The sequence below is a fragment of the Mesoplodon bidens genome (assembly GCF_964165515.1).
Source record: "Mesoplodon bidens genome assembly, chromosome: 2".
Lineage (NCBI taxonomy): Eukaryota > Metazoa > Chordata > Mammalia > Artiodactyla > Ziphiidae > Mesoplodon > Mesoplodon bidens.
The window spans coordinates 64,656,537-64,678,515 of NC_138177.1; the positions used below are offsets into that span (position 1 = coordinate 64,656,537).

The 21,979-nt window shown below is 46.0% G+C and overlaps 1 protein-coding gene across 1 annotated transcript in view; it reads left to right on the top strand.

The window, feature by feature from the left end:
* The window catches only part of LMX1A (LIM homeobox transcription factor 1 alpha), a gene marked incomplete at both ends in the record, with an annotated part of 149,564 nt that extends 137,180 nt beyond the window's left edge, over nucleotides 1-12,384 (top strand). The window contains 5 exons of the mRNA XM_081226197.1: nucleotides 4,103-4,275; nucleotides 7,206-7,283; nucleotides 8,036-8,105; nucleotides 10,058-10,228; nucleotides 12,224-12,384. Coding sequence (XP_081082323.1) covers nucleotides 4,103-4,275; nucleotides 7,206-7,283; nucleotides 8,036-8,105; nucleotides 10,058-10,228; nucleotides 12,224-12,384 — 653 coding nt within the window. The remainder of the gene's footprint in view (nucleotides 1-4,102; nucleotides 4,276-7,205; nucleotides 7,284-8,035; nucleotides 8,106-10,057; nucleotides 10,229-12,223) is intronic.
* Nucleotides 12,385-21,979: the final 9,595 nt, after the last annotated feature.

Genomic DNA, 21,979 nt, shown 5'->3' on the forward strand with positions numbered 1-21,979 from the left:
TCCATGTCTATGTGTTATTGACTGTGGGAGAGGACACTTCAGACCCTGCTAATCCCTGACTCAGTGTAGCACATGAGCAGTGAGTGCTTCCTGCCCCCAGAGTCAGAGCGTGAAAGCCTGGAACACAGGATATGTAAGTTTTGATGGAGAACGGGTCAGGAGAGGTCTAGGGCAGGGGCCAGCAAACTATGGTATGCAGGCCAAATCTGGTCTGGTGCCTGCTTTTTTTTTTTTTTTTTTTTTGCGGTACACGGGCCTCTCACTGTTGTGGCCTCTCCCGTTGCGGAGCACAGGCTCCGGATGTGCAGGCTCAGCGACCATATGGCTCACGGGACTAGCCGCTCCGCGGCATGTGGGATCTTCCCGGACCGGGGCATGAACCTGTATTCCCTGGATCGGCAGGCGGACTCTCAACCACTGCGCCACCAGGGAAGCCCAGTCTGGTGCCTGCTTTTGAAATGTAGTTTTATTGGAGCCCAGCCATGCCTATTCGTCCTGTCTACGGCTGCTTTCATACTACAGTGGCAGAGTTGGGTGGTTGCAATAGAGGCCATAAGGCCTGCAAAGAGTAAAATATTTTACTCTCTGGCCTTTTACAAAAAATAGTTTGTAGATGCCTGGTCTAGAGCATCTATTGCTTCTTGGAAGGCAAAATGGGGCCCTTAGCAGACAGAAGAGAGAGATATTGAACAGCAAAAAAGGAGGAATCAGAAGAAGAAAATGCACCACAAAAAAACGATAGAAACACTCCAGAGACAAATCTTATTCTCGTCCTCCCTCTGCTCCCACTTCTGCCCCTCCCTCTTCTGAAAACAAATGTTTTCGTCTCTTTCTTCTCACAGGGATGCAGAGAGAATGAATGAGCAGTCGCCTGTGATGCTCTTTACATCCTCCAAAAATGGGCACCAAGGGCTGCCCTAGGAGACGGCTCTTTCCCCCACTGCTCCTTTCTGCTGTTCTAGGATGGGATAGCAGGTCTTGGGGAATGTGCATGTGTCTTAGGCAGGGGTAAGTCCAGAGACAGTATGAAGACATCAGGGACCTCAGCCATCCACTTCTAGGGCTCTGAACAAACTTCAGCAATCACATCTTCCTTCTGGAACCAGCCCCCCGACTACCACCCCCCGCTTCTTTCCCACAAGCGCTCACACACATACTTTCTATAAAACCAACTCTTAGTGTGAGCTAGGGTCGTGTCTGCAAAGAGAGAGGAATGAACGCTTGTAGTGTAAAACCTTAACTTCAACTCCCATCAGTGTGCAACTGTTAATAACAGAAAACATGGGTCTCAGATTAAGATCCCTTCTTTTGAAATGATGATGATGATGATGATTTACTAAACATCTATCACACTCTAGACAGTGCTAAACCCTTTCCATACATCATCTGATGTAATTCCAACAACACTGTTACTTTCTCCAATGAGGAAATTGAGTCTTGGGGATTTGTTCAGAATCACACATCATAACCAGCAAGGCCAGAATTGAAACCCGAGTTAGTATGGCTCCAGAGCCCATGCTTGTGGACACTGTGCCATCTTGCTTTCCTGAATGTTGTCAACATAAATGAGCCATTATCATGGAATCCACATTATTTTAGATTTTGCATTTTCATTAGTTACATCATCCTAGTCATCAGTATACCTTTGCATCAAGCTATGTGACTGTAAAAGAATCAGACTGACCCCGTGAGATGTTTGCAAATACCATTTTAAGGACAAAACTGGTATAAGACAAGTGGTTTCTGAAGATGATACAATTGCATTTTAAAGTAAATTCTGTGCTTTGGACTTCTCACTTATTTGTTCTAGACTCAGTTCCTTATAATCACCTGCCTTGCAGGAGATCTACACAATCCTTGGCATGGGGTGTCAACCACGTTTCCTCAGAAATATTACTGAAGGCATCACCAGTACCAGAGGAGCATCCTTTTGACCCCAAAGAATCCACCAACAGAGAGAATTACTGACGTCACTAAAGACTGGGCTCGGGGGGGTGGGGTGGGGTGGTCTCTGAGTAGCATGAGGTAGGGCCCAGCAAGGATGAATCTGCATAGTCAATGGCCTCCTTTTTTCTACCTTTCTTCTCTTGTGGGGACTTCTTGGTTCCCTAAGGCTTTTAGTTCTTACATGCTTATTTTTTCCTTGCCATTCTGAAAACCTCCTTCTAGAAAGATCCTAAATACCCTTCAATACTGAGGTCTGACTGAGACCAGCTTACTGAATGCCCCCCCCCCGCTCCCATCAAGGAAAGAGCATCCTAAGAATTGAAGATGCCAGAGTGGCCACTCCTTGTCATAAGGATTCTTCTTTAATCTCTTCTTCATTCATCTTGTGGGTTTTTTCGTCTGTACTATCAAGGGGAGTGAGGCAGAGGGGGAAAGACATCCTTCCCACAACATCTAGTAAGAGCCTTCTCTGTGCCTCTGTTAGTTGCTTTGCACACAGCAGCACTACTCCTATGCTACCCCCTGGTGGGTATTCTTGTCTCCAGTGCAGGCTCAGTGCAGGACTTCCCTTGCACAGGACTGTACTTAAAACAAGGGATAGAGCTGAATGGAGACCTAGGTCTGCCTACGTCAGACCCTGTTCAAGTACACTGCAAAGCTTGTGCCCTCAAGGAACTCAGAGGGTCGTCTTCCTTCACGTTCAAATCGTATGCCTAAAAGTTCATAGAGGAAAGAATCTTAGCCATTGTTCTTTCAGATAAAATAAGGTTTTTTGGCTCTGGCAGAGCCAAAAATTAGAACTCAACTAAAGTCTAAACTAAAACATCATATGCAAAGAGCATCTTTCCAGAGGAGGGCGGGATGAAGAACAAGGATGTGTAGCTCGCACACGGTGGGTCGCCTCATCTTGGATTTCTTTTTTTTTTGTGGTACGCGGGCCTCTCACTGTTGTGACCTCTCCCGTTGAGGAGCACAGGCTCTGGATGTGCAAGCCCAGCTGCCATGGCTCATAGGCCCAGCCCCTCCGCGGCATGTGGGATCTTCCCGGACCGGGGCACGAACCCGTGTCCCCTGCAGTGGCAGGCAGACTCTCAACCACTGCACCACCAGGGAAGCCCATCTTGGATTTCTTGAAGTGGCCAGAAGGAGATCAGAATCAGGGGACTGGAGCTGGGGAAGCTCTTGGGACAAAGGTTTCTACTGGAGGAAAGAGGGCAGCTGAGCTCTGTAAAGACCCAAAGAGAAATGAGGGTCTCATTAGGGTAATGTGGGCACACAACTGCCTATGGCTTTTCATGCTGAAAGTAGGAAGGAGTCTCTCTCACATGGGTATTTCCCAGATCCTAGAAGCATCTTCTTAGGAGTGTGCAGTCTGTGGGATACAAGAGGTAGCCTGGGAAAGAATGTCATATATACTGAAGGCTTTATTTCCTTCAAGTTACTGCTTGTATTGATCACTGCTTATAGAGTTAAAATATTTCACGTAAATATAGATAAATACAGTTACTTTAATAGAGAGTTATTTATTTTATAGACAGGCAATTTTGACTAACTGCCTGTGTTATCTGTACCTGCACGTAGTCTAATGTTGGTCTTCTGTGGCCTCTTAAACAGTATTGTTTTCTACATCCTGGCAGTGGCTAGAATTTCAGACATAGTATCTAGGAAGTTATATATAACTTATCCAGGTCTAGAGTTGAAAAATGACATTTCAGAAATATTAACCACCAACACTTACTGGGCATTTATTATAGGCTAAACAGCCTTCTGAGTGCCTTCTTGGTAAACTCATTTAATCCTCACAGCAACCCCAATGAAGTAGGTACTCCTGTGTCTCAATTTTGCAGATAAGGAAATTGAGCCATAGAGAGTTGTCACTTGCCCAAGGTCACACAACTAGTAAACGTGGAGCTAGGAGAGCCTCCTGAGAGAAAGTCCTGAGCTGTGATGGTGGACTTCCTGGTTCCTGTCTCCATGTTTTAGAAGTTTTTCCTTAGCCCTTCCTGGGGGCTTTGGGATCAGTATCCCACAGGGTGTTGCATTCATGTCTTAAGTCATCCTTGGAACGTGGACCCAAATGTCTTGTTATGGAATAACAGACAACTCCAGGAAGTTGCCTTAAGGGACTCAACACGTTGTTTTCTGCTTCTTTCAGGCAAAAGTGATGATGAAGAAAGTCTTTGCAAGTCAGCGCATGGGGCAGGGAAAGGAGCCGCTGAGGATGGCAAGGACCATAAGCGCCCTAAACGTCCCAGAACCATCTTGACAACCCAACAGAGGAGAGCATTCAAGGCCTCGTTTGAAGTATCCTCCAAGCCGTGCAGGAAGGTATGGTGGGGGGGGGGTGGGGAAGAAGGAAGGAAAGGGGACGAGGCCCCTCTTCTCTGTGTGCACCCTGGACTCCTCTGGGGCATCACTGGGCACCTGGGGGTCAGGGTGGGAGATGCTGTTCAGACAGAGTCTGGGCAGGTGGCCTTGAGCCCCGTTGGAGACTCCAGGGATCACTGCAGCTGTGGCCGGGGTCATGGTAGAATCTCCCTGTGCTTTTCGGTATGCATACCCACTCCAACTGGCTACTTGCTCATACCTTTCATTTCATGGAGAGCAATGGGGAGAATAACAATAAGAGGTTCCAGTTGGTATATAGATCGAAATGTTATAACAGAGTAAAAATACAGTGGCTTGTAGCATGTATTCTTTTTCGGTCCAGTTTATTCTGCTTGAGGTGGTGATTTTGGCATTCATCCATGTTGTGGTTCATCCATTTTTGTTGTTGCATAGTATTCCATGGATATACCATGGGCTGTTTGACCATTCACCTGTTGATGGGCGTGTGAGTTGTTTCCAGCTTGGGGCTGTTACAGATAGGGCTGCTGTGAACAGTTATGTAAAAAAAAAAAAAAATACAGTGACTTAATGAGATAGGAGTTTATGTCTCTCTCACATCACAGTCCGGAGATGAGCAATCCAAGACTGGCCGAGAAGCTCTGTTATCCATCACATGGGTCCAAGGGGCTGCTCCAGGTGTCACCATTTTTTCCAGCCACCACCATGGTGGAGAAAGAGAAAGTCAGGGCAAGCAGCTGCCCTTTTAGGGACATACCCTGGGATTTTTTGCATCACTTTCACTCATGTGTGTTGGCTAGGGTTTAATCCTGCGGTTATACCTCTTGCAAGGGGACTTGGGATATGAGTCTATCTGGGTGTCCATATGCCTTGCTAAAACTTGGGGATAACGTTGCTAAGAGGAGGAAGGAGAGAATGGATATTGGAGACAATTAGTAGTCTCTGCCACAAATAGCTGTGTCCGCTTATTAAGTACCCACCATTTATGGACTCCCTGCCATATGCTGGGTACTGTCTTTTATGCAATAAAAATAAGAAAAGCAAGCTTTCTTGAAATTGAATTGAAATTCATAGAAGAAAGACATTTTCAATTTCTTAGCATCCATCCCTAGCATCCCATCCCTTAGCATGCCTCCCTCTCTGTATGAATCGGCTTTTGCTGCAATAACAAACAAAATCTTAGCGGCTCCCAGCAAACATTTATTTCCTGCCCCTGGGCTGTGGGTTGGCTGTGACCCAGCTGGGCTCAGGTTCAGGCCTGCCCCACCGGTCTCTCATTAAAGAGTCCAGGGCTGTGGCCACCTGGGGCACACGGGTCTCATGACGACGGCAGAAAGCAAGAGGCCAAGTCACACTGGTCAGTCCCACTGAATGGCTCTCCTTGAATATCACCCACTTCACATCCACTTACATTCCATGGGCCAAAGCAAGTCATGTGGCTAAGCCACTGTGAGTACAGGGGGAGGCATACACCCCTCCATGGAGGAGGGGCGGGAAGGATGGATATTTGCTGAACAATAATACAGTCTCCCACCACTTCTGCCTTTTGAAAAAAGTTCTCCCACCTGCAGAAGACTTCCTTTCCCTGCCCTTGCTGCCCTCTAAGCTCTGGGAGAAGAGCTGGTAGAAAGTTGAACCAGCCCCAAGGTAGACCTGCACAAGGACCAGTTCCCACTTCCTCATTGGCTTACTTGTTCTACATGTACTGAACTCCCAGCCTCTGTATGGCCTGTGCCCAGTGCTTGTCCCTGGGCAGCGTCTAGGCCACCAGAGGGGAGGAGATGTGTGCACTGGAACACTGGGGAGAAAGCTCTGAGGACCAGAACAGAGGGGCAGCCAGGAGCAGCCAGAAGAGAAAGGTCGCCTCTGTCTGGGGGATCAGGCAAGGCTTTGTGGAACAGGTGGGTTTTGAGCTGGGCCTCTGAAGGCTGGATAGGGTTTCAGCAGGTGGACGTGGGCCCCTGGGCATACTGCTGTTTCAGTTGGCGTTGCAGAAGGATGTGCCTGTAAAATCTTCTCTAATTATCCTGCTTCTCCTAAGCCTCAGCCCCAGTGGCATGATAAAGATGAGCACTTCCCAAGGCCTCCAGCTTGCTCTACTTATGTGTTTATTCAAGGAGCTCCTACCATCTCATCTCCTCCTCAGAATCTAGCCAAGAGGGGGCAGTGTCTCTCAGGACCACTCTTGGGAAATCTGTGCTTCTTCCCCCTTCCCTTCTAGCCACTTTGCCAGCCCCTCATCAAATGCCTGTATAGAGGGCAGATGTTGAAACACGACTCTTCATAATAGGGACCCTGATTGTCCTGTCTCTTCACAGTCCCAGTGCATGTGCCTGCATCAGCGCTGTCTCTCTTGCTCTGTTGGATCCCAGATGGCTCTTGTCTTATTTCCTTTGGGCAGGGCTCACAGTGAATATGAATATTCATGAAACACCCAAAGTGACCTAAAGCTATGAGGAACAAAACCAAAAATTTAAGTCAGTGAATTTAGACAGGAGAAGAGAGCAAGAGAGAACCAGTTGTTTTTGCAAAGTGATTTTCACCCTCAGTTCTCCTTAAGTAGGTTAATGCATATGCCTGGCATACAGCTAAAAACACAACAATAGATTTTGCTAATATCTAAGAACCACCTGAAGGCCTAATTTCCAGAGGAAGAGAAACCCAGGAACACCTCTTGGAATGCACATCAAAATGAATGCTTATTCTTCTCTTCATTTACCTGGGTAAGGACCTTCTCTCCGCCTGAAGGAGAGCAATGTTCTTGTGTTTGGGATTTTGCTGAACACTGAACACTCGCCAGCTCCTATGTAAGATGCAGCCTGTTGGCCTCCCCGTGCACCATGTATGGAATGTTCTGCCTTCTACTCTAGGATGCCAATGTTTCTATATTTCTAATGTCCCATTTTTTCAAGGTGAGGGAGACTCTGGCTGCAGAGACAGGGCTGAGCGTCCGTGTCGTTCAGGTGTGGTTCCAGAACCAGAGAGCTAAGGTAATCTGCTTCTTGCTTCTGTCTCTGTGGGGCCGGTTTCCTAAAACAATAGTAGGACATTGTTTTTGCCAGCAGGTTTTCTAACCTCAACTCATTGGGTAGAATAGTTCTCGTGATTCAAAAATTTTATGCTCAGCAGTCATTTCAGCTATAGCAGCCCTGCAGAAGGGGAGAGATGGGGCAATTGTACTCAAAATGTATGTTAATGTCTCATGGAACCCTAATGTTCCACAGAACACACTTTGAGAAACATTGGGTTACAATGTTCCTTCCGGGAAGTTTGTGTGTTAACGAGGTGCTTTGGGAGTCAAGCTCCTTACGTAGAGGTGTGCATCTCCTGGTAGGAGTCTCTGCCACAAGGGCCAGCAGATAGGGGACTAGGGGGACCAGCCTCATCCCACATCATACCCTGTCAGCAGGCCCTTGCTGCACATCTAAGCTGGGCTGAAGGCCCTACATCCCCTCACATAAAACTGTCACAACATAAGCACTGAGAGGAAATCCCTCTTCCTGCTAAGACCAGCCACACTGTTGCTTCCCAGCCAGCTGTCTTTCCACGGCTGCGGTGTAAAAAGCCCTCAGCCGCCATGCATTGGGCTCAAGGCGCTGTTCCTGAAGTGTGGCTCCTTTCCTGAGTAAAAGCAGGGGAAGGGGTCCCTCTGCTTTACCCACGAGCCATTTCCCCCTGGCCTAGCCGCAGGAACCTGCTGCAGGCCCCCTGACTTCTAATCCTGTGGTCCTCCCCTCATCAGATGAAGAAGCTGGCCCGGCGGCAGCAGCAGCAACAACAAGATCAACAGAACACCCAGAGGCTGAGTTCCGGTAAGCTGGAGCCTCTGCCGGCCAGGCCTCTCCCGCCAGGGGCCTCCAACCACCCAGCCCTTGGAATGACATTTCTGAGCTCCGTGAAGCCCAGTCCACACCTGCTTGGGAGATGGGACCTTCCAGGGAGGACCAAACCATGACAACTGTGAGAGGGTTCTGCAGGCCCAGAACTGCGGATTGGAGGTGGCACTACCCTCATGCAAAGCCCCTTTGTCCGGGCCCTGCTGCAGTGTCAGGGCCCTGTGTCAGGCCTACCTACAGAGTCAAAGACATGCCCAGTTTCTCATCCTGCGTGGCCCTCCTCCTTCCAGGCAACCACGGTCCTAGATCAATAAGAGATGGAACTGGGGCTGGAACCTGACTCTCTGATTCTGAGCTCCGCTCGGCCGCGCTGCCTTAACTCACCCTTACCTCCATGTACCTTCATTTGCTGTTGTTGTTTTCAATAGGGGTGGTGTGGGGATTGGGGAGGGTGTGAAGAGGGACAGGTTGTGGGACCCTTCAAGGAAGTGAAAAGAAAAAAAGCAAGAATAACTATATTAGAACAATCATTCTTAAAGGGATATGCACTGCCCCCTCCCCATCTCAGCTGTCCAGCAGAATTTCCTGAGTGGTCTCTTTGTAACCTAGAGCAGGGATTCTCACCCTTTAACATGCACCTAAATCACCTGGTATTTGGTAATGTATAGATTCTGATTCTTAAGGTCTTGGTGGGCCCAGAGAGTCTGCATTTTTAACAAGCTCTCATTGCTGCCAGCCTTGGACCACACTTGGAAGGCCGTGGAATGTGACATTGGTTGTCTGGCCTCTAAACAGAGCCCCTTGTCCTTGCATGGACCTTACCTTGTACTTGATACCTGGGCTAGGCTCCAACGAGAATTTGACTCTTGCAGTCAAGGGTTCTTTTTGCTTTTGCCCTTCTAGGCCAAACAGAATCTTAATGGCAAGATAGATGCTCTGGGAGAGAAGTGAAGCAAGGGCACGGGCCCTGGGGCAGGGTGGAGCCGCGAGCTGGTCAGAAGACCTGAATTTGCCCCAGTTCCACCTTCCAATGCTGTTTGGAGATCTGGGACCTGTCTTTCTGTCTCTTTGCACCTCAGGCTTTCATTTCTAGGGTAGGGTAATGGGGCCTGCTAGTCCTATATCGCACAGTGCTGTGCACCTCAGAGAGGGTCACAGATGTGAGAGGGCTTTAGGAGGAGCCATGTAAGTTGACTCCATATAGGTCAACACACTCAAAGGGAGGAGAACTCATGAAGGCATTATGAGAACACAAACTCCTAGTGCTTGGAACTTTGAAGAATTCTATGGGCAGCTCCTAGGGTAGACTTAAGAAGGTGGCAGATTGAGTCCCTGAGAGTTAATGGAACTGTGTTCAGAGAACCACAGCAGGATGTGGAGGCAGGAACGGAATCCTCCTTTTCTCATAAAATTCTGTACACGAGTGTAGCGAGTTGTCATTCCAAAGCACATACACACGATTTCATGGAGTCTTCGTATCAGCTACACGAGGTCCGCTGGGCCAGTGTCATGAACCCCACTTGATAGACGGACTCCTAGTGGCATAATGCTGGAAGGATCTTTAGATGCATCCACTCCATTGGCTGCCAAGCCTGTGTGTAGCATCAAACGCCTTTGTTTTAATGATGTAGTTCAAGGAAGCTCTCCAAGTACAACACCCGCCATGCCTATCCTTCAAGGCAATCCCTGATGGCCCTTGGTAGGGCACAGACTGGGAACCACTGATGTCACCTCAACCCTTCCGTTCTATAAATGAGGAAACCAAGATCCAGGAAGTAAAATGATGTAGCCATGGTCACACAACTTGTGTGGTCACAAGCCAGTGGGGCATGTGAAGTTCAGAGCTTGTTCTGTGGTCCTCCCTCCCTCCCAGCCTGTGATGCTGGGCTGCACATGGAGAATGATCTGCCTTCTTCTTTGTCCCACAGCTCAGACAAATGGTGGCGGGAACGCTGGGATGGAAGGGATCATGAACCCCTACACTGCTCTGCCCACCCCACAGCAGCTCCTGGCCATCGAGCAGAGCGTCTACAGCTCAGATCCCTTCCGACAGGGTCTCACCCCACCCCAGATGCCTGGAGACCACATGCACCCCTATGGTAAGAGGGACTCAAGCCGCGCAGAGACCTCACACGACTTGGTTGCGTGAGTTTTTCATCCCCGCCCAGACACCTCTACACAGTTCCTAGATGCTCATTAAAGTTCCAGAGCAGAATAAGTGGCCCACAAAATACTGCTAGAATCACCTAACTGACGGCTCCAGAAGAAAGACCAGCACACATACACATTAATCATGCTTCCATTTATGCTCCTATTCAAAGCTGCTTTTTTTTTTCCCCCAAAGCTTCTTATTTGTTAGTTTGAATAGGAGGTTGTGTTTTCATTGTAGACCTGTTTGTTGGGATTGAACTTCCCAAGTCTTTCATTTCATGCCAGGTACCACACTTACATGTTCATAAGCATTATCAGCAGTGATATAGGCAGAGGCCTTAATTATGCAAACTCTCACATAAGAAAAAAATATATTGAAAAGCACAGAAAACAGATGTTTGAAATGGACCCTCCTATTATGGATACTAGTAGGTGTTCTAATGTAATTCCTGAAACATAAACTGACTTGTGAAGTGAAAAGTATCTCCTCCCAGTCTCACCCCAGCCAAAACGGAGCTGCTTTAAACGCAGGGAATGGGGACAGCTGAGACTCCCCCATTTTCCCAGTTTGCTGCTTAAGCTGAGGTACAGAAGTTGGGGCCTGGGCACCCTGATGGGATGGGCAAGCTCTGGAGTGGAAGGCTGAAGTTCAATCTCAGTGCCAAACATAGGCCACTGCATTTTTATACAGAGAAGGTAAGTGGCCTATGTAATACATTCATCTGTACTGTGAAATCTGCAATTGTTAACCCTGATAGCTAAAAATAACATTTTATTCCGCAAGCCTTCAAAACGTTAGTATCAGAGATATATACCTCAGTGCACAGATTATCAACTTCTTTTTTGCCTTCATTAAAAAAAAATTATAATGTTAAAATCAGCCCTATCTTCCCATGTGATGCATTCAGCAAACACTTATTAAGATCCAGCCATTTGCAGGAACGTCATTGACCAACCTCATTCATTCATACACACACACACATATATATATATATATATATATATATATATATATATATATATACGCTCCAGTGACGGCCATCCTCTTTGCTCCCTTAGAAGACTCACATAAGGTCTGTACCTGTCTTCACCACTATGCAAAAACAGGGCAAATGACTTTTTGGGTTTTTTTGCAAATTCTTACATTTTCAGAATCCTAGGGGTCTTGTTACATAAAGGACTCCTGTGATGAATCCTTCAGTAAAATGAATAATTAAAGCCACATGACAATTTTTATAAACTGCAGTTTTCATCTTTCCTATTTACTTGAAGTAGAGGTGAAATGTACATCCTCAAGGTTCCGGTCACAGTGGTCCCCCAGCTGTTGCTCAGTTTGCCCTCCTGTTTTTTTTTTTTTTTTTGGTCAGAGATGTAAATTAGTTGAGTCTGGGCACCTAACCTCCCTTTCCTTTGCAGTACAAATTTGGGAAAACAGCCGGCACTCAGTATACTTGTGCTATCTGAAAGGACTGGTGTTACCACCGGAGGTTTCGTGTGCATCATTCTCAGAGCTGATGTTTGTTTTCTTACCATCCCTCCTTCAAGAACCATTTTTGTGGCCAGAGTCCTCCAGAAGCCCTTGCCCCTGTCTCTTCAGCCTGTGGTGCTATGTCTTGCCCACTCCCCACCCTCACTGTCTAGACATTCTGACATTTGCTTATGCTGCACTCAATTTAGCACTTTGTTATATCCTAGTTCATATTATTTTCAGTTGTTGCACTTTAGACGTGAGCCCCCCTAAGGAGATCTTTTGTGGACAGGGATTATGCCCCCTCCTACTCTTCTATGTAGCTCTACCCTCCCCCACACCCTCCCCAGCACCCAGTAGAAAGCGCCCCCTGGGGGACGTGCTCAGACCATGCTGGTGAATTCAACTGAATTTCCCAGCACTGAATGGGTCCCTTCTTCCAGACCCTCATGCCAGTGTTTCCTTTCCATTTCAGGTGCTGAGCCCCTTTTCCACGACCTGGATAGTGATGACACCTCTCTCAGTAACCTGGGTGACTGCTTCCTAGCAACCTCAGAAGCCGGGCCCCTGCAGTCCAGAGTGGGAAACCCCATTGACCACCTGTACTCCATGCAGAATTCTTACTTCACCTCTTGAGTTCACCCCTCGAGTTCTCCGGCTAGGCTTCCATTCTGGAACAACCCCATTACATGAGGGGTCAGCTGGCTTTAGGATGGGGAGGCAGGGAAGAGGTGGGTTGGGGAGGGAGTTGTGTCCGGGATGCTGTTGTATAATGATATGGTGTAGCTCGGCATTTCCAAAGACTGAATACATTACGGATTGCATAGTTTAATGTTTCTAATAAGAGTCTTAGTGTTAGGTATGAAGATGTGTTTATCGTTAAGGACAGGGATTTTAAATATAGGCATTTTCTTGCAAACTAGATACCTAGAGAGCCCTAACAACTTCCCACCATTTTTGGGGAAGCTCTTTTCAAGAGGTGCATATGTCTACCCATCCACACACCCACAGACAGACAGACAGACAGGTAGATAGATGTGTGCGTGAGTCTGTAACCTTTCATACTTTATCATCAAAGTTTATTCCTAATTATAACAGACACCAACTGTACAGCAAAAGTAACTTTATTTTCAGTGTGAACTATATTTAAGGAAATGCTTGATGCACTTAAGTTATAAAATGAGATAATTTACTTTTATAAACTTTATTTTGAGTTTGAAGAGACTTGTGGGCAGGGCAGAGAGCGCTGCTCCACCGAGGCCCCGTAGCTTTGAGTGCTTGAGTTAATTCTGTTTTCAGAGAGTGTCACTGAGGTCTGGAGAGCAACTCTGTGTGGCTGACAGTATTCACTGGTGGATTCTTGACTTGCTCTGTTTGAGGTGGAATCACTGGGCTTGGGTGGGACAGAACAATCCCTGATCATGTCCTTAGAAAAATTAAAGCCTAGATTCTTCGGCTTTCTTTGAAATTCAGACATGTGGCTGATGGGCAGCATTGGGAAAGTCAATTCTGCTCTTGAACTTCACCATCTGCAAGTGTGAGACGAGGCTGATAGTATGTACCTACCTCACTGGGGACGCTGAGGCTTCATTCAACCCCAGGACACATGAGCAGGGCTGAGACTAATATCTGATATTTGCTTAAAATACAACCAGACCAGCCACTTGGCAAAGGAGGATACCTGGAGCTGCAGAGCAGGAACCTGAGGGCAACTCTGCCTGCCACGGTCCCTTCTGCAAAGCCTGTGCTGCAGATACTGGCTCAGGGCAGCTTGGGGAGATGCCAGAGGCCTTCGATGGGAAGGAGGCTGTAATGGATGGGTTGGACAGGGCATCATCATGTTCTAGACCAGGGGCTGGCAAACCACAGCCTGCAGGCCTGTGTTTTATGGCCTGCCTCCTAAGAAGATTTTTTACATTTTTAAAGGGTTGTAAAAAGCAGAGGAGAAGAATATGCAACAGACTGTATGTGGACCAGAAAGCCTGAAATAGTTACTATCTGTCCTGTCTGGCTCTTTTCATAAGAACTTTGTTGACTCATGTTCCAGACGCTCTGTTTGCTAACAACCTCTTGGAGTTTGCAGAGGCGGAGGGGGTCCAGTTGGAAAGCCAGGGCTCCTCCTTCCGGCTCACTTTCCGGGCCGCTGAGCACAGAAGACCCAGCTGCCATTGTACACAGGGACAGTTCCACACCCTGTCCTCCAATTGTGGTGCTAAGATGGGCTACTTCTGTGATAGGAGGCCTCCTGAGAAACCAGATGGGGAAGACGGAGGACTCCTCCAAGAGAGGCTGGGACAGGTTTGGCCTCACTCCTAGAGATATCACCAGTCATCAGAGCTTTGGACACAGCTACTTGTCCCCATCATTCTCTGCACGACCAGAGGGAACACGCCCCCTTATGGTAGAGTTGATGTTGTATGATTTTTGTGCTCTTTTTTATAATTTATGCAAACCACCCAGAAACCCAAACCAGTCTGTTGAGTAAAAATCATGCAGATGCTATATGGCTCCGCAGGCTTCCGTGGTGAGGATCAGTTGGAGAAAAGTAGCAGATATTTTGTGAGGGAAAATGAATAGAGATCCTATTCCACTCCTTAATGGCATACCAAGATGAAATTAAAAACCTCTTACAAATGAGCTGGTGTTTATTCAGGGGCAGGGGTGATGGGCTGGGGACTGGGGGACCAGGATGTTTTGTCAACAGTGGGGGAAGCTTTGCATGAAGGGAAAGTGTGACTAAGTGACGACAGCAAAACAGAAGGAGAAAGCGGCTTTTACCCTCCTGCCAAGATGGACTCAGAGACCTCACTCCTTACAGACACCCCTCCAGAAGGAGGCACTGGCAACACTCCATCCTCCCCGGCAAGTTCACTCAAGGCAGAGCAGCTGTGATACGCATTGTGGGAGCATTTACTTGGAAATCAGAGCAGAGTCATGGGGCAGGAGAAAGATTCTTCATGCAGGACTGAAGGCAGATGCCTTGCCAGGGACAGGGTCAGAGCAACAGACGGTGTGGCTCCCCTGATAGATTCTCCCAACACTCTCAACAAGTTTAAATGTGATGTATGGATAGGCAAAGATTATGCTTATGGAGAAAAGAAGTCAGGAAACAGTGTGACTGGAAGACCAGCAGACATACTCAGAGGGGAGGCACCATTGTTCTGCATGTTCTCTCACCCGCCTGCAATTGTTCAGCCCTTCCACCCCTGTCCCTGGCTCATCCACCCCATGGTAGAAGCTGGCTCTTCTTCTCACGAGGGCCTGGAAGGAGAGAGATGTGGACAGGTGGAACCCACTTAGGAGGCTTCTATCTCAGACCTCCACTAGGCCAGCCCTGGTTTCATCTCCAGCTTTCCAGACAGAGCTTAGGGATAAGACCTTCACCCCTCATATTTGCCTACTTGACAACTACTTATCCTTTAGCATCAGCCTAGACTTGGCCTTCTCAAAGGAGTCTGCAGGGCTGGATTAAGTACCTGTGTGGAGGAAATGGGCTAATGCTACCTTCTGTGATCACCCCTCCCAATTTTATAATAGCTCCAACACAAGAGAAATTTCTATTTTTGCTCATATGAAAAGCCTGGGAGGGAGTGCGTGTGAGAAGGGCACCTTTCTTCCATCCAAGATTTCACTGGGGAATGGTTGTTTCCATTCTTCTTTTCTCTCCCCTTCCAGCTGAAAGTGGGTGTGTCTAGATCCAAATCCAGCTCGTCCCCTTACTAACTGGATGGCTTTGGGCAAGTTACTTTCCCTTGCTGAGCCTCTGACTCCTCATCCAAAGGACAGGCAGGGTCCTTGTCACTAGCTACCTCAGAGGGGTGATGAGGATGAGTGAGAAAACACATGCAAAGCACTTAGCCTTGCACTGGGCACATGGTGAGTGCCCCGTGTGTTAGCTGCTGTGCCAGGGACCAGACTCTGCTCTTGGGGTTTGGTCACTGATGAAAGGCTTCTGGGAGTCTCAGACCACATTTGAGGAAGAAGAAGAATACATCCAGTTTCACTTGAGAGGGAGGCTCCTAGTCAAGCCTCACTGGAGCTCCTTTAAATGTCAGTGTGGGTCTTCTATAGCCTGACTTACAGTTGTCGGGGAGTGGTTTGTTTTGTTTTTTAGAAGCATGAGGATAAAATTCCAATTCCAAAGACACATTAAGAACTCTGACCCGCAAGGAGAAGCAGTCAGGTCATAGGTGATTTCTCCAGCCATCTGTCCTCTGGGGCCTTAGACATTAGGGCTGAGATGAGAGTGAGAGACCACAGCCACAGTCTGAATAAGAGAGTTCTGAGTTGACCTAGCATGAGTGAAAATGGGAAGAAAGTGGAATGAATTTATCAATTCCAAACTCAAAGACAAAATAAATTTTTAACTGAACCTCCAGTAAAATCAAAGTACTTCTCTCCTTCTCTCCGCTCTCCCATCTCCTCACATACAAATCCAAATATATTCAGTCAATCCAAGTTGACCTGCGAACTGACATGATTTCACTAGAATAAAAGCCAAGTTAATACCTTGTTTTCCTGCATCCCTTTGTTTTCCATGTTGCAACATTCTGTTCAATGACAAAAAGGGGAGAGCTATCTTTAGGGCTCAAAAAAAAAGGCCTTGAGACATTTATGCTAAAAATACAGTCCCTCTACACATGGATGATGTGGACAATTGGCGATTCCCTAACCTTGAAGTTTATGCCATATTTGAAGTTCCCTAAATAACCTTGAGCAGGGCTCTGAGGCTCCATTTCTTCATCTGTAAAATAGTGCCAGTGACACTTGCCTGTCTTACAGGTTGGTCACGGTGAGCATCAAAGGAAGTAATTACGAAAGCTCTTTGTAGACCACAGTGCTGTAAAAACAGGAGGGCTTCTTAGTATCTTGTCTCAGGAGGCACCTGCAGATGGACCACTTGGGGATCATGGCATCCAGGGGAGCAGTGCTCCTGCTTGGGTGGATGCTCCCAGCAGGGATGGCCTGGAAGGAAGTCAGGGTGATGTTATCAGGACAGTGAATGGAGGATCAGAGTGAGAATATCTTATTTCCTCTCTCAGAAGCTGTGGATTACTTCTGCCACTGCCTGATGGGTCTTCTCCCCTCCAGGGGTGGATTCTGGGGAAAAAAAACAAAAAACAAAAAAAAACCTAGGGTGGCCCAGCCCCTAATGGATGGTGCATTAACTAATCTGTCACTATTTTTAATCTCCCCCCCATCACCCCATGTGCCTAGGATGGGAAAAGTGGAACCTGCCCCTGATTTGTGGTGGGAATGACCCTCCCTAGATAGTTGTGCAGCTGATCACTCTGGCCTTTATAGCACCTTATTTATTCATGTATTTAATTCAGTCAGTAAGTATTTACTGAGCATCTAGAATGTGCCAGGCTCTGGGATGGATCATAGAAATAGAGGTGAGCAGAAAGAGACATTGGCCCTGCCCTCGTGGAGCTTACAGCTTAGTGGAGGAAATAATCAATAATCAAAAATGCTAATAAATTTAACTTGCATAGTATCAAGAGCCACCAAGAATACTAAGAGCTATAAGAGAGCAGAATGCAGGGAGGCGTGACCTAGTCAGGAAGGTCAGAGAAGGCTTCTGTGAGCCAGTGATGATAGAGCTGAGACTTTTTTCATCTCTCCTAGTGCCTTCCCCCCATCAAGTATGTAGCTCTGCATCTCCTTTCTGTAAGGTCTTACTCTAACTACCATGGGTGGAAAGAATCTGATGAACTAATGCCCTCCGAGGTGTTCACTGATAAGGCCTAAAGAAGTTGCTTATGGTATCTTTAATGCAAAATGTCTTCAGAGTCAAAGGAACGGACCACTGTCACTCAATCAACACTGTTATTAAGCTGATGGTGGACATTTTCTGCTTTTTGGCCGTCCAGCCTCCATTCACTCTACTGATAACATCACTCTGATTTCCTTCAGGACTTTGACCTTTCTCCATCAGGGTGACTTGGGTTGCTGTAACCAAGAAGCAGGGACATATAATCAAAGCTAGGCCAACAATTTTCTCCCAGGATTGACATCTGCGAGAGTGGCACAGAGTTGGAAACTTGTTTGGAGTTAGTTCATTTCTGAAGGTGCTCCTGATGAGATGGCCAAACAGTTCCTGTTGTCTGGTTCCCAGAGTTGCCCTGCTCCCCATCTGTTGCCAAGACTGAGTTCCAGATACTTTATGATTCTGTGGACAATCTTTCCTGCTCTTCCAATGAAGACCCTTTTTGCCCAGGTTAGCCTGGGTTGGTTTCAGTTGCTTGCAGTCAAAAAGCCCTGACAAACCTACTTACCTACAATTTGTGTGGTGTTTTGCCTTGTACAAAGGGTGTGTGTGTGTGAGGTCCTTACCACAACCCTCTGGATTAGCCTGGGCTGGTGTTCCTTCCTTTTATAGGTGAGAAACCTGTAGCTCAGAGAAATTAAGTCCAAGGTTGTAGAGCTAGTTATGGTCGGAGTGCATTTTCTAATTTATTTTTCCCGGATTTCAGTTTTCTGCTGTTCCCCCAGCCCTGACTTCTAAGTGTCAAGATACTCAGAAGTTTAGAAGCACATTCATGACAGGGATGGTGAGAGGTACAGAGAAGTTATGATACCTTTCCTCCTACAAGGAGCCTACAATCTAGTTGAAAGTAAAAGATGTGCAAACAAACTCAACATATATGCCTATATATTCCAGGTATCAGGTTACTGGCATAGGTAATGTGTGCTTTGGGCATTCTGAAAAGAGAGAAGTTATTGGGAAAAGGTAAGGAGAGAAGAGGCTTTACCGAGAAGGTGGGGCTTGCACTGAGCCTTCAAAGATGGATAGAATTTAGAAAGGTAGCAAGAAAGAGGGAGGACATTCTAAACAAAAGGACCAGAGTGGGTACTAGTACAGAGGAAAGGTTGCAAGGTGTGTTCAAGTACAGATGCATAGAGACCATTCTGGTTGGAGTGGAGGGGTGACTAATGGTGGAATTTGAGGCATTAAATGAGGTTGATGGTGAAACTGTTGGTGACAGGAGCTTGTTGCCAGTGATTTACTAACACAGATCAAAGATATCCTATTTCAAGGTGTGGCTGAGGCTGCTAGTCATTTCCCTTAATCTATTCTCTCCTGAAACAATACCTTCCATTTCTAGCTGGTACAAGGTAACTTGGAATAAAGCCTACATTTCTCAAAATCCAGTGCAGTTAAGTGTGTTCATTTGGTTGAGTCTTGACCAGTGAGATAAGCAGAAGTGTCATATGGCATCTTTGAGGTAACTTTCTTAAAAGACAACTGGTATGTGCCCTTCCTCTCTTCTTCTGTGTCACTGTCTTCTTCCTGGCTGGAACGCAGATATAATGCCTGGAACTGGAGCAATTGTCTTGAGGTTTTGAGATGAATTTGTGAATGGAGGCCACACATGGTGACACAACAAGGTAGAAAGAACCTGGATTCCTGAGGACTTCTGAGAGACACACTGCCATTCTAACCCTGAACTATCTATGTTCTAACATATATATGAGAGAAAAATAAACTTTCTTTTTTTAAGTTACTGTAGTTTTGTGTTTCTTTGACTCATAGTTAAGTCTAATCCTACCCCAGTTAGGAAGAAATCTAGGCTCATTTTGTTCCGCTCCTGTAGATAAAAAGTGAAATGTCCAGACAATATATTCCTAGGTAATGGGAGTCAACTGAGGCAAGGCAGATAGACGGTGCGATGATAGTCTTATGATTTTAGAATATACAGATGATCTAAAAAGCACAGACTTTAGAGCTGGGTCCTCTTGTCCCTTGAAGAAAGGGATGTCAAGGTGGCTTTTTTATCTGCTCACCTCATCACAAATTTCTCTAAATATCTTACACATATTTGGGCATCTACAACCAATGTGGAACTTGTTCAGATTACCCAACCTCCTGAAGGAGAATGAACAGGCAATTCTATACACTGTTTCCTACATACCCCAGTTTTAGCCATCAGTGTAGCTGTAAAAATCATTTATATATATATATATATATATATATATATATATATATATATATATATATATATATAATCATTCATATTCATGACTTATTCACATATATATGTATACATACATGCATATATATGTATGTGTATAAGTACCTATATTTACATATGCATATGTATGTACATAATATGTATACACACACACATATAACACATATTTATGAGGATATTTGGCCAGAAGTCACACTCTCTCATGGCTGGCCAGGTATTTTTTCTTAATCCTAGCCCTAAGCTATAATTTGGACAAATCCTAAGAATGCTTATATCTGTGTGAGTTGGGGACCCAGAAGACATGAGAGTTGAAAAGAAGCAAAATGCTCTTTTAATTTCCTGTGATACCCAGACTGCTTCCTCCAACCATCTGCTATAATCTGGGTGAGAAAGCAGAAAACAGGAGGCTGAACTAATTAGTCTAAGGAAATTTGCTCCTACTCTGAAGTAGGAAAAAAAGGACGTAAAGACACCTAAGGCATCTGGTCTACCTTATTCTGCCTTGGACAGATAGGCCTGGGTGGAGGACCAATCTAATATGATAAGAGAATTAAGGCATTTGGGAGGCCAAGTGGAGTTGATTGATCACAAATCATACATCATGCCAATAACAAACAATTTATTGATTTTAGAGAGGAAACTTTGTTCCCCTAGTCTCATGTTTCTGTGAGGAGAATTCCACTGGAGAAACACTTCTGACCTCTTTCCTCCCCTCTAACTTCCTTCTCCCTGAAGGAGTTGCATGAAGTATCTGAATGATGGTTTGGGGAAAGGAGCTGAGCATTCATGGCCCAGCCCTGCTGAGTCTGTGAGTCTTTGCTGTCTCTCTGTGGCCTGGACTCAGCATTAGGTGTTCCTGGTTCATCCATGTGGAAGTTTCCTGGGACAGAAATGCAGTTTGGGGAACAGTTCCATTTAAGGCAATTGTGTTATGGATCTCGAATGTGGCTACAGATCTAAACTTCATCCTTTAATTAGATTTACCAATAAAGCTGATTTTTAAAAAATCTCCATTTGGCTGATTCCTTTGTAATATTTGCTGGTTAGTCACAAACTTGGGAAACAGAACCAATGATGTTATTTATTATTCCCCCAAACTCCAACAATTAAATACCCATTAGATGTACCATAAACGTTTAGCAATTGCGTGGCAAATCTAAATAAATTTATTCATTCATCCACTCAACATTTTAGGCAAACTTTTTCAGAGCTATCTCTGTGCCAGTCACTAGGCTAGAATAGTGAGTATGAATTTTAATTTGAAAACTCAGCTTTATAAGAAGCATATCTGTCTTATTTTCTATATGGCAACCTAATCTAGTTTCAATCCCTTTTCCTCCAGGTTGGGTTTCCCTCTCTTTGGCCATGTTATAGTCTTGGGTCTTGGGCAGGGTCAGCGTAGCCAAAGATTAAGAGAAAGGGGCCCATCTGTGTTGGCCGTCATCCCAAGGTGCCCATCACCATGGTCAATGCCATCTACAGTTTTCATAGCTGTCAGGGTCCTGACCCACCTTGCAGTGGTTTCTGTTGGGTCTTCTGATAACATTACTAGGAAACCTATGTGGTATCCCACCCTTTTCCTTCTCCTAATCAAGCCAAGGTGGTATCCCACCCTTTTCCTTCTCCTAATCAAGCTTTTTTTTTTTAACATCTTTATTGGAGTATAATTGCTTTACAAGGGTGTGTTAGTTTCTGCTGTATAACAAAGTGAATCAGCTATACATATACATACATGCCTATATCTCCTCCCTCTTGCATCTCCCTCAGGGATCCCTTTTTAATATGAGAAAAAGCTTTTCTTCATTATGTTTTCAATCAAGACATTACCCCCCCATGTCCTGAATCCTTACTTGTTTGCCTTTATTTAATTCTGCTGCAATAGAATAAAATAATATTTTAGAGTCACATATTTTCCTGCCTCACTAGGTTCTGGAAATAATTAATCTTTCCCTACAGAGCATAATTCTAGCTGGTGAGAAAAGGTTTGTAAATAAATCCTTATGATATAATTGGACTTTTTGCAAGGGTGTGTGCAGAGTTCCACAGAGGCAAAGTGAAGAAGGAGGGTTAGGAATGACATCATGGTGGAGGTGATATATAATTGGGACCTTGAAAGATGAGGGGAATGCCAGGAATAGAGAGGAGGACAATCCAGAAGGAGCAGAACACAGTGTTGGGGGGACTGCTATTGTGGCTAGAACACTGCAGGCAGGGGAAGAGGGGTTGGGGAATGGCTGACCCAAGGCTGTGAAATT